Below are 12910 nucleotides of genomic sequence, written 5' to 3'. Positions count from 1 at the left end.
GTGGTGGAGGTTGATAGCCTAAATAAGTTTAAGGCTCAGCTGGACAGGTATTTTGAACGAACAGAGGGGTGAAGTGGGTTTTTTTTTTTTTTTTTTGGCTGATGCTGCATAAGCTTGCTTTCTTGCATCAAATGCCTCTACTAATGCTAATGCTAATAACTGCAGCAAGTGATCAGAATGCTTGACTACAGATGAAAGTTTTCTACTCTTGGCCTGTTTGAAATATAGTTTGGACTGATTAATAACTGCTTCACAATTGTTGTAAACCTTGGCGTAGACAGAAAATGAAGCTGGAGATTTGAATACAAGCCAGTTGTAATATGCAACATTCTTATCTTGAACAGCCTTAGCATGTTTATTGGAAAATCAAGATTTAGATAAAGGACGAGATTTTAAGGTGGGGTGTGGAATAAAGGATTTCATCTCTACAAGAATAAATTCACTGACTTAATCTGAGCAGTTGTTGACATCAGAAGATTTGAAACAGTAATCCAACCAAGGAAAGGAAGAAAAGAAATCTGGCAGGTCATCCTATTTTGCATTCTTATAATGCCAAACAACACAAGGTTGAGAATATCCACGAGAGAAAGGCTCCTTTGGAGAAGAGACAATCACCAAGTTGTGATCTAAGGTACCTAGAGGACCACTACCTGGACCATACTAGAAGGGTTGTTTGTGAGAAAAAGGTCAAGTGTTGGCTATGTGGTTAGGATTGTCTGGTATGTTGTGGTAGGTAAACAAATAGTCTGTGTGAGGTGATTAGTAATTACAAAAGCTTCAGCATCTCGACCAGCTGAGACCTTGTGATTAGAAAATGGAAGCCAGCTGGAGTTGAACATTAAAATCAACGAAAATTACCTCACTGTTAGGAAAGTTAGAATGGAGAAAGACAAGTTTCAAAGAGAGGATATCAGCGTTCGAAGTGACCAGTGGAGTTGGGAGAGTGATATGGTCAACAGATGAATTTGACAGAATGTGGTAGAGAGATTTTAAGCCAGAGAAGATGGAAAAGAGGATATTGCAGATTGCTTCTCTGACAGGGAATATGGACATGTGCACAAGTACCATCTTTGAAGTGAAAGTAATCATACAGTGAATAATATGGACACCTGAGATGGTCAGTGGTTGAATCAACCGATAATTAGGATTCTCTCAGAAAGAGTATATGGGGTTTGGCAGACTAAGTGGAAATGGACATCATTGAGATTATAACTGGAACTATATATATTTGTGAAATGAACGAGCAAGTGTTTCGGAGGTTTAAATCTTTTCACAGATAAGTTAGTTCTGTTAGTTTCACAATTCATGATGTATTAAGTAGTATGAAAAGTTGAGGGAGAACATGCTGTGTGAAGTAATGAAATTCCTGGATATGGCTTACACATGACAAGAACGTGCCCAGCTCCTTGACTTAACGGGGCCTCAACCCCCCCCCCCCCAGCCAGGTGTTACGTTCACTTGCTCCAACACTGCTTTGTCTGTAATAGTTACCAACATACACCAATAATCAGTGTAGCTTTTTGTATTGAAAAAATCATTGATGGTGCTATTATTAGAAAATATAATTGAAGTGAATCTGAAAGTTTGCATTGTAGATATTTTAAATAAACTAGATGTGTAAACTTCAGTACTTCATTTTAGTATTGTAAGCGTGTTAAGTGTTTTTAAGCCTGAAGATACTTGGTTCTGCTTCTTTAGAATGTTATCAAGTTTTTTTTTAGTGTAAAAACATTCAACACACACCTGTTGAAGAGAGAAATCTATTCCTTCAGACTAGTTTTAATAATTTTAATTAAATTTTCTATTAAAATTTTAATTTTAATTAATAGAAAATTACAGGCTTTCCCCATTGTCAGGAATATTATTACTAAATAAGACCAGTAACTTAAGTTTTGTATTGCTGTGTATATGATGGAACTTCTACTCAGTCATTTCTATCTGAATTATTTTTAAATTAATAGGTCATGATGAATTTAAGCTTTCTCTCTCCAGATAATAAAATGGTTGACTTTTTTGCCTTTAAATCTTTCTTTCTAATTGTAATTTTTAAATGTAACTTTTCTTCTGTGTATTTATTGAAGATTGTGATGTACAGAAATCCAAGTCTTAAGTATTTTCTGCCTTCTCAACCCCATGCACGGTACTAGAGGTTTCAGTAACGTTTCGTGACTGGTGGATGCCATGAAAATTTTTTTATATATAATACATAATTATTAGGGTCTGAATGTATATTGTTAATAGGTAGGGTTAATTAATCCCAGAAAAACTAAGCACTGACACTTAATCAGTCATTTGCTTTGTTTCAGCTAGTCTCATTAATCCTGGTGGTATGCTTGTTAACATGATTTCTGTTTACACTTGGATCTTTTTAGTGTAGTTCACACTGTAATTAAATTTTTAAAAAATGTAATTTTACCTTTTATGGTAGGCTTGATTTTCATATTACAGGAATTAAGTCTTTTCATTATTAAGGAAGCCTTAATAATGAGAAGAGCTATATATTACTCACAGATTCAGACAATATTAGTGTTTGCATATGTTGAGAATGAAGTGGAATGCTGTGGGACTAAAATCTCATTAACTCATGAGATTTTAGTCCCACATGTTAGTGCCACAACATGATGGCACCTTGGTGTATGTTAAATGGAGTTATGGCACTTGACTGAGTAATAAAAATATCATGTATCACTTTATTTTTTCAGCCCACACGTCTTGCATATCAGTCCATTATGTATTATGCTTGTACAGGCATAATACATAATGGTGTGTTATTGTGTAAGTCACTGTTGAGCCTAAAACCGAAAACAACACCAGTATGTCTTGAGCTGGTCGCACTTACAGATGTCTTCCTTTGAACTAGATGTTTCAGTTTCTTTATTTTACCAAATCTAATCATTGGTGATTTATAGTTTAGTAATAGGAGTTGAGGGGTTATATTTTAACATGGAAAATTGAAAGCAGAAGTATATACAATTATCAGATTATCTCTTAAAAAAAAAAGCATTTATTAAAATTGAGACAAGAACTGATCTAATTCCAAATATGGCATCCCAGAAGAGGAAAGATTATTGCTTAATATAGTGTCTGAAATTTTTAATGTTCAGATTATCGATAATATTTGTGTAGCTTTGTACTTGTGCATTGATGTTTAATTATCTGTCTGCGGTTTTCATTGTAAAGCTCTGAAAAAATTAAATGAATAAAGAAAAATTTCTAGTTAACTCGGAAGACTTCTTTTAAACTATTTTTAAGAATGGTTAAATATTTTAATTGAAGCAGTTGCAGAACTGTTATTCTACAGATTCCTTATTCTGTGGAAACTAATTAGCAAATATGGACTGAAGATTGTCACAAAATATAAATTCATGCAGGAGAAATGCCATAAGAGAGATCAAAATACTCTGTCTGCAATTCTGTCCAGACATGACAGGATTCTGAATTTTTTTTTGTTCAGGCATACAGTAACTTTAAAATAGTAGTTCAATAAAATCTGAAAATTGTATTCATTAAGAATTTGAAACCCAGATTATTCAATTTAAAAAATATAAAAATTATTTTGTTGATTGAAGCATATTGCTCGCTTAAGATAAAATTGCTTCAAATAAAATTTTAAGATAAAAGTGGTGAAAATTATCTAATTCCTTTTTTATTTTGTATTTTAGGAATTTATTCCACATTGAAACTCATGTTGGATTTGGGATGTCCTGCAAATTATGAAACATTTGCAGAATTTGCTCTCCCTTCTGTTGATGTGTATGCTTTTGATGTTGTTATTCAAAAAATGAAGGTAAGCATAAGAGATAAAGAATGAATGAGGCAGCAGGTCAGTTCATTTACTTTGTGTTTTTAAGATTACTTATTTTACTTAAATTCTTTTGAGAAATAAAATGGCAAAATATTTTTTTACTGTTTGGATAAGTTAGTATTTTAAAGATATTTAACAAGTGCTATGTATATTTACAGAACTTATTCTAGAACTGTAAAAATGCAGTTTAAAGACAGGGAAGTGAAATGAAATTAAAAATAATGAGCTACAAAGTTAAGACATTCCCACCTGAGCAAAGGTTCATTTGTTTTTGAATTTTATTAATAATTTGACACTTTCCTCAGCTTATTTTATATGCCGTTTTAAATGATTTATTGAGACCTCAAAGAATAAATTAGACAAAACTTAAAACATGTTTCTTACCAAAAGGCATGTTGCATACTAGATAATGTTAAATTCCTGTTGACACTTCAGTTATATGTTATTAGAGAGAAAGTTGAGCAGGTATCAGTTCTCCATGTTTGCTTAAGCAGAATCAGGTTATAAATAACCAAAAATTGGAACACATTAGTATTAGCATTAATACTTTAAGCTATCAACTTCCACAATGACTGATGGAAGTTTGTTTCCACAATCAACCACCCGCTGGCTAAAGGCAAATTTCCGCACTTCCGTTCAACTTGCTTTTCTCAATTTGAATTTTTGGCTCCTCAGGTGCGTAATCTGAGGAAGAAGAATCCCATCAGCATTGAGCCTCCTCAAACCATTCGAGACCTTATACACATCGGTCAGATCACCTGGCAGGTGCCTAGTCTCTAGACCCTGAAGTTTGCAGAATTTAAGCCTTTCTTGGTAAGAGCACCCCCTTTGTTCCCCTCACCAATCTCGTTGTGCTTCTCTGTACTTATTCTAGCAACTCTGCATTCTTCCTAAAATGAGGCCTCTAGACCTCATTTTAGGAAGAATACAGTACTTAAGGTATGGCCTGACCATTGCTTTATACAAAGGAATAATCACCTGCTTATCCCTGCTAGCAAAATTTCTGTATATCATTGACAAGACCCCATGATCTGCACTGCTTAGAAAACTTCACATCTGACTGCACAATTGCTCCTATGTAGTAATTATTGTATATCTATTTTTGAACAGTCTTTAAATGAAGGTGGAACATAAGATGTGGAAATAAAGAGCAGAAAGTGTAGGAAATCTATCAAATTTGGAAAAAAAAGAGATATTAGCCACGACAAAATCAGCTGTTCATAACATAGTTTTTGAGCCTATTTTAACCTATGGAGAGAACAGAGTAACTAAAGATAAATAAGATATTTATAAAAAAAATTTTATCTTTAGAAATGAGTGTTATGATAAATGAATGGAAGGTATGGCAAAACCATATTACAAAGGAGGGATTATAAACAAGTTTAAGATAACAAATATACAAAGGTAAGTGAAACAAACTTAAGGTGGTATGACCATACGGACAACCAGAATGAGAAAAGGGCAATAACCAAACAGATACTTGAAGAAAAAATTAATGGTAATATAGCCCAGTGACTGCCCAAGGTGGGTTGATGGCATTTAGAAGGAGGAGAGATTTAATCTAGCCAAAGATCTAACAGGAAATAGGATATCGTGGAGGTAAATAGTGATGGAAGGTTGATAATCCAGAAGGACTGATTTGTACAATCCTGATCTGTATACCCAATGAGTATAACAGATTTGGATGATGATGATGATGATGATGATACATCACAATGTTATAGTCATTAAAGTCTTAATTTTTGGACAGCACTAACTATAATCTTGTTAATGGATATAGGGATACAAAATCCAAATTGAAATTTCATTTTTGATGGAAAATAGACATCTTTTAGAAATGAAATAGAATTGAAATTAATAGCAAAAAGGTTTAAAAGATAATTTTAAAGAGATAAGATATTTTATGAATTTATTTTGATTTATATCTAGGATCTTGGATATTCTATTGGATCTGTGGTTGCACCGCTTCTGTTTTGCTACCTTTCAAAAGCAGAGACAAAGAAAGCAGCTGAACTAGGTAAGAATGCCATTTAAGTTTAATTAGCTAAGAAAGAAGTAAGCTGTAGAGAAGTAGAGAAAGAGAAGTCAGCTCTTATTTGAACCAGGTATTATTTGCCTACAATGAGCCAAAATAGGGAGGGTGCGAGGGTTGTTATAAGCAAATGTTGAAATTAGGCAAAATAAGTGGTAAAAGTAGGCTAGAAATAGCATGTCACACTTCCTTGATGAGCTCTCTAATAGATCATAGGTTATAGAAATTATAAATAGAAAGCAAAAGGCATAAATGCCTTTTGTCTTCTATTTGTTTCTTAAATTGGATTGTTTAAGACTGGTTCACAGAACATGAGGAAGACTTCCAGGTATTGCCCTGGCCTCCAAATTCCCCAGATATCAATCCCATCAAGCATCTGTGGTTTGTGTTGGAACAGCCACTCCGATCTGTGGCGTCTCAACCATAGACCTTACAGGAGTTACAAGGATCTGCTGGTTACGTGTTAGTACCCCCCCCTCTCTTTCTCTCTGTGTTAGTAATTACCAGTGAAAAGGTTAGCACCTTTTCACCAGATACCACAAGACACATTTAGAAATCTTGTGTCCATGCCTTGCCAGGTACGAGCTGTTTTGGCTGCACGTGGAGGACCAACATCATATTAGGTAGGTGGTCATAATATTTTGGCTCATTGGTGTATAATGTCAAAGTCGTATCCTATATCACTAAAAAAATTCATAATGGAGCAAGAATAATTTACAGCCACTTTCAAAATGGAAGATCTAAATATACAGGGTGGCTCAAAAATATTGGTACAAACGTTTAGGGGAGGTAGGTAACATCTTAAGGAATGTGAATCGCATAGGAACCCATAACCGGTACACGGCACTGTTCATCAGTTCACGAGAGGGAAAATTTCTGGTTTACTCATTCAAGCAGTAGTCATCGCACGAAGAGCATGCATCGGTATATGAACTGTGAGCTGGCAGACATGCACCTAGTGTATGGATTAGCAGAGGGCCCACGCGGCATGTACCCCCATGCGACACAACATCACTTCGCAATAAATGTGTGGGCAGGTATGGTCGGTGACTGCTTAGTCAGCCCATACCTGTTACCATTCCGCATGAACTCCACTAAATATCGGATCTTTCTTGAACAAGTTCTACCAGGGTTACTTGACGATGTTCCAGCAAATGTGAGACGCAACATTTGGTTTTAACATGACGGGTGCCTGCCCATTATGGAAGGTGTGTTCATGACCATTTGAACAGGCGTTTTGGGCGTCGATGGATTGGCTGTGGTGGACCAGTTGCCTGGCCCCCATGCTCACCTGATTTATCGAGCCTTGATTTCTTTCTGTGGGGAGCCCTCAAATCTATCGTGTATGAATTGCCTGTGGAGACGGAAATGGATCTCGTGGCGAGACTTGTCTGCGCTGCTGCTGCTACCGGCAAAGAAACTCCAGGTGTGTTCGACCGTGTCCGCCAATCCATGCTGTGTCTCATGGTGGAACCTTCGAGCATCTGTTGTAACATCATGAAATGCATCCATCTCGTACTCCATTGTTAATATTATGTAAAATAAATGTTTCCCACTAATTACTGTCTTGTGTCATTTCTGCTTTTTGTGCCTCTGCTACTACTTTCCTGTGACATTTCCGGTTATGGGTTCCTATGCAATTCACGTTCCTTTAGATGTTACCTACCCCCCTAAATATTTGTACCAATATTTTTGAGATACCCTGTATAAAGCTGGCAGCTTAAATATATTATATAAAAGTGATAAACAATAAAACAAAAATAAAAAATTGAGTTAAATTTGAAAATGAGCTTGACTCTCTCTCTCTCTCTTTGTTAGTTAATTACTAGTGAACAGATTAGTGTCTTTTCACCATGTTTTGTTAGTAGTGAACTGCTAAATATTTATTTGTTCCCAAGAGCTACAGTATCTCACAGTAGCACTCCAGTGTACCAGGAGCACAACTGCCCATCCCATAAGATGGGGTCCTGGTGTCAATAAAGAAGAGCAAATAGAATTGAATAATTCAGGTGTGTAAAATGGATGAAAAATAGATTTATTTAATAGTTAAAAGTTAAAAATTAACAGTAAAAAATTTAAGTGTTTTAAACTAATTGATATGGAGAATTGCTAATCATAAAATGCTGTAGAGTGTGGCTAATAACTGGAATGATGCACCTAAATGACAATCTATTAACATCAATCAAGAATGAAAGTAACAAACTGCTATACAAACACAGCACAAGTAACAAGTGTTGAATACTAATAGCATGACATTACACTATTGCCAATATTAAAATAGGCACACATGGGTTTATTGCAAAACCGATCCGATATTTAGCGGAGTTCATGCGGGATGGTAACAGGTATGGGCTGACTAAGCAGTCACCGACCATACCTGCCCACACATTTATTGCGAAGTGATGTTGTGCCGCATGGGGGTGCACGCCTTGTGGGCCCTCTGCAAATCAGTGAACAGACTGAAATAAGGTAATAAAAATAAATTTGTAAAATCTAATTTGTCGCCAGCAGAACCAGGAAGAGGCATGCCTCGGTACACTGATGAGCCAAAACATTATAACCAGCGAATTGTAATCAGATCAAAGCAACTGCAGGTGAACTACGGCACGGGTCAGGACCCTGTATAAAAAACACCTGATACTGAGCTCCATTAATGAGTGTTACTCTTGTTCTTCAGATGGGAAAGGCAGTGGACTTAAGCGAGTTTGACAAAGGCCAAATTGTAATGGCCAGACAACTGGGTCAGAGGATATCTGAAACAGCACAGCTGGTGGGGTGCTCACAGTCAGCCGTAGTTAGCACCTACCGAAAGTGGTCCGAGGAGGGGGGGGGGAACCCACGAATCGTTGGTGAAGTGTTGGATGACCACGGCTTATCGATGCTCGAGGTGAGCAAAAGCTCTCCCAGGTGGTATGTGGCAACAGAAGGGCAACTTTGCCACAACTCGCCAGTAATTGGAATGTTGGTGATGGGAGTAATGTGTCACAACACACAGTAAAATGAACCCCTGCTGAAAATGGGGCTGCATAGCTGCAGGCCACTCCGATTGCCCGTGCTAACCATGGTTCACCAATGACAGCACCTACAATGGGCACGTGAGCATCAAAACTGGACCTTGAGTGATTGGAAGAAGGTTGTCTGGTCCGATGAATCACGTTTCTTGTTGCAACATGTGGACGGCCGGGTATATGTGCATTGTTTACCTGGGGAAGTGTGGCGCCTGGATGCATCATGGGATAAAAACAATCTGGTGGCTGCGGTGTCGTGTTTTGGGCAATGCTCTGCTGGGATACCCTGGGACCAGTCGTCCATGTCCGGGCACTTTGTCTACCACCTACCTAACATCATTGCTGACCAGATACACCCTTTCATGGCAATGGTCTTCCCTCTGGCGGTGCCATCTTTCAGCAGAATAATGCGCCATGTCACACTACCTGGATTGTTCGAGACTGGTTCACTGAATATGAGGAAGACTTCTAGGTATTGCCCTGGCCTCCAAATTCCCCTGACATCAATCCCATCGACTATCTGTGGTTTGTGTTGGAACAGCAACTCCGATCTGCAGTTTCTCAACCATGGACCTTACAAGAGGTAAAGGATCTGCTGGTTACGTGTTGGTACCAGATATACCACAGGACATTTAGAAATCTTGTAGCGTCCATGCCTTGCCAGGTACGAGCTGTTTTGGCTGCATGTGGAGGACCAACATCATATTAGGTAGGTAGTCATAATGTTTTGTCTCATTGGTGTATATAATGAAAGTCGTATCCGATATCACTAAAAAAAATTCATAATGGAGCAAGTATAAATTACAGCCATCTTCAGAATGGAAGATCTAAATATATAAAACTGGCTGCTTAAATATATTACAGAGTCCAGTCATAATATTATGACCACCTCCATTGCAGACATAACACACGCCTAGTGAATCACCAGTGCATGTGTCAAGTTCACACACTGCAAGCATATAAGGCTTGATGTTCGGCGTCTGTGAACACAGTAACAGCCTCTGTCATGGGCAAATCATGTGCCCTATCAAACCTGGAAAAAGGCAAGATTGACGGCTATTGGGCCAGGGGTGCCAGCATTTCCGAAACAGCAGACTTTGTGAAATGCTCACATGCTGCAGTGGTGAAAGTGTATCAAGACTGGGCGAACTGGACAGTTTGATGACCCGACATGCCAATTGTGGAGCCCCACGTGCCATTGATCCCAGAGGTGAACGTCGACCGAAACGGTTGGTCAGGATCGATCGACATGCTACTGTTGCTCAACGTGGGGCCACCAGAAAGGTCTCCAGCATGACAGTGCAGCGAACCCTGTTGCACATTGGGCTCCGGAGCAGATGCTTAGTGACAGCACTCATGCTGACGGCCATTCATTGCAAACAACACCATCAGTTTGCACAGCAGTACCGACACTGGACCCCGGCTGAGTGGCAATGGGTGGCCTTCTCTGATGGGTCACAGTTTCTGCTCCACCGAGCGGATGGACGGTGGCATATTAGGCATGAAACGTTCGAGAACAGACACTGGGACACGATTGTTGACAGAAGGCAGGCTGGTTGAGCTGGCATTATGGTCTTGGGAATGTTTTCATGCATGGCTTGGGTCCGCTGATACTTCTGGAGGGCACTCTGAATGCAAATGGTTACCTATCAATCGTCGCTGATCAGGTACACCCGTACATGTTGACCAGGTTCCCTGGGGGCGATGGTATCTATTAGCAAGACCACCTCCATTGCAGACATAACACCATGCCATGTCACCAGAATTGTCAGTGAGTGGTTTGAGGAGCATGACGAAGACTTCATGCTACTCCCTTGGCCACTGAATTTTCGGATCTTAACCCAATTGAAAATCTATGGGGCCACCTTGATCGACACATCAGATGGCTGGATCCTCCACCAAGGAACATACAGGAACTCTGGGGTACACTGCAGTCTGCATGGTCACAGATACCCGTAGCACCCTTCCATGGACTTATTGAGTCCCTTCCACGGCGGCTGGCTGTGGTACATGCTGTAAAAGGTGCATATTCTGGATACTAGATAGGTGGTCATAATAATGTGACTGGATCCTGTATATAACAGTGATAAAATAAAACACAAATAAAAAATCGAACTTGAAAAAATCGAGTGAAATTTGAAAATGAACTTGCCTCTCTCTCTCTCTCTCTGTATGTGTTAGTTTATTACTAGTGAACAGGTTAGTGCTTTTGCACCATGTTTTGTTTGTAGTGAACTGCTGAAATAGATAATTGGCACTGTTTTAATTGTATATCATATTGTGAATACCTTCACAATATGTGTTACCATTCACATTAAAACGATGCTAGTTATCTACTTCGGCAGTTCACTACAAACAAAATGTACACGCTACACGTAGTCTCATGCTGTATGTAAAATAATCACCTTAGTTTATACTATTGCACTCCATCAGGCATCTCTCATATTATGGAGTTATACTTCATAACAGGATTGTCACGATTGCAACACCAGGGCACCTACCTGCCCACTGAGTTGAGGCCAACAAACCTTGAAATGGTGCCATCTGGGTGGTGGTGGTATCTGCCAAGAATAAGCAACATTAGTCTTCTCCATTGGTGAAGCATTACTTATTCAATGTAGTGTGATAGCATGCCAACTCGTTGTGAAGATATTCACAATATGAGATACAATTAAGACGATGCCAATTATATCTACTTCGGCAGTTCACTACGTTCACAGGCACTAACCCATTCACCCGTAAATCTTATGCATAGTCTCATCCTTTATGCAAAATAATCACCTTAGTTAATTACATATATTTCTCTATTAGCTAAGTGCATGTGTCCCTATACACATATATAATGTAATGAATGATTAATTAGAAAATTGAGTGCAGTGGTCAGTGTATAAATTTCCAGTTATATGAGAAGTAAAGAATGGTAACAAGAAATGAGAGAGAAGTAATAAAAGTAAAAGGTGAAAACCAAAATATGTTATATACATTTGAAATAAAATTAAAATAATAAGTTATTAAAAGAATATACATTAAAAAACAAAACATTATAGATGCCAATAATGATGATGCCATAAGTGGGTGGGGCGTAGGAATTTTGAAATTTTTAGTTTTAAAGCCAAAATGAGAAAGCCAAAATTAGCGAAGAATATGAGATAATGAAAACATCATTATTATTATTATAATTAGTGTAGAGCAGCGGTTCCCAACCTTTTTTGACTCGCGAACCCCCTTTTAGCATAATATTTTTATCGTGAACTGCAAAGCCTATATTCTCTGAAATCGTATAATAGTTCTGAATTTTTATTATAAAATATTTCCAGTACTACGTTTTTATAAGCGACACTGCGCAATAATAAAAATTATTATTAAGTATTATTTATACTTTGTAAAAGCAGTTATTAATCAGTCCGAACTAGATTTTGAACAGGCTAAGAGTAAAAAACTTGCTTCTTCAGGCTAAGAGTAAAAAACTTTTTGCCCATCTCTGTTCTCACCTCTGTCAAAACCAGATGGTTGTGTTGTCACATCAGCCAAAGATAAAGCTAACCTGCTAGCATCCCATTTTTCCTCCAACTCGTATATTAATGATCTTGGTAAATCATCTCAAACCATTTCCAGTGCACTCCATTCAATGAATCCTGTAGTTTTCTGTCAAAAGGATGTTGATCGTTTTGATTAATCTGATGCTATGAAAGCTCCAGTTCCTGATGGTATTTCTGCACTTGTTCTCAAAACCTGTGCCCCTGAACTTACTCCTGTTTTGTGTTGTTTTGTTTTGCTTTCTGATTCTAAAGGTATTTTTCTTTCTTCTTGGAAATTTGCTGATATCCAGCCAGTTCCTAAAAAGGGTGACAATTCCTTTCCATCCAGTTATCGTCCCAATCCAATTCTTCTACTCTTTCCAAAGTAATACAAAAATCAATTAACTGCCAACTCTTAAAATCTTTCATCTGATCAACGATCGCCAGTATGGATTCTGTCGGTGTCATCCCACTGGTGATATTCTAGCTCATGTTACCCATCTATGGACAAATTAAATGGAAAAGTTTGGTGAAACTCAAGCCATTG

The 12910-nt window shown here is 37.9% G+C and overlaps 1 protein-coding gene across 3 annotated transcripts in view; it reads left to right on the top strand.

Annotated features, from left to right (window-relative positions):
- The window catches only part of LOC150085010 (leucine-rich PPR motif-containing protein, mitochondrial-like), a 380604-nt gene that overhangs the window by 145958 nt on the left and 221736 nt on the right, over positions 1-12910 (top strand). For all 3 annotated transcript variants that reach the window (XM_090376735.1, XM_090376734.1, XM_090376736.1), the window contains exons 13-14: positions 3663-3787; positions 5735-5822. In XM_090376735.1, coding sequence (XP_090232861.1) covers positions 3663-3787; positions 5735-5822 — 213 coding nt within the window. The remainder of the gene's footprint in view (positions 1-3662; positions 3788-5734; positions 5823-12910) is intronic.

This window comes from Mastigoproctus giganteus, chromosome 6 (assembly GCF_048544385.1).
Source record: "Mastigoproctus giganteus isolate SK-2022 chromosome 6, ASM4854438v1, whole genome shotgun sequence".
Taxonomy (NCBI): Eukaryota; Metazoa; Arthropoda; class Arachnida; order Uropygi; family Thelyphonidae; genus Mastigoproctus; species Mastigoproctus giganteus.
This window is presented reverse-complemented; position numbering and strand designations above follow the sequence as displayed.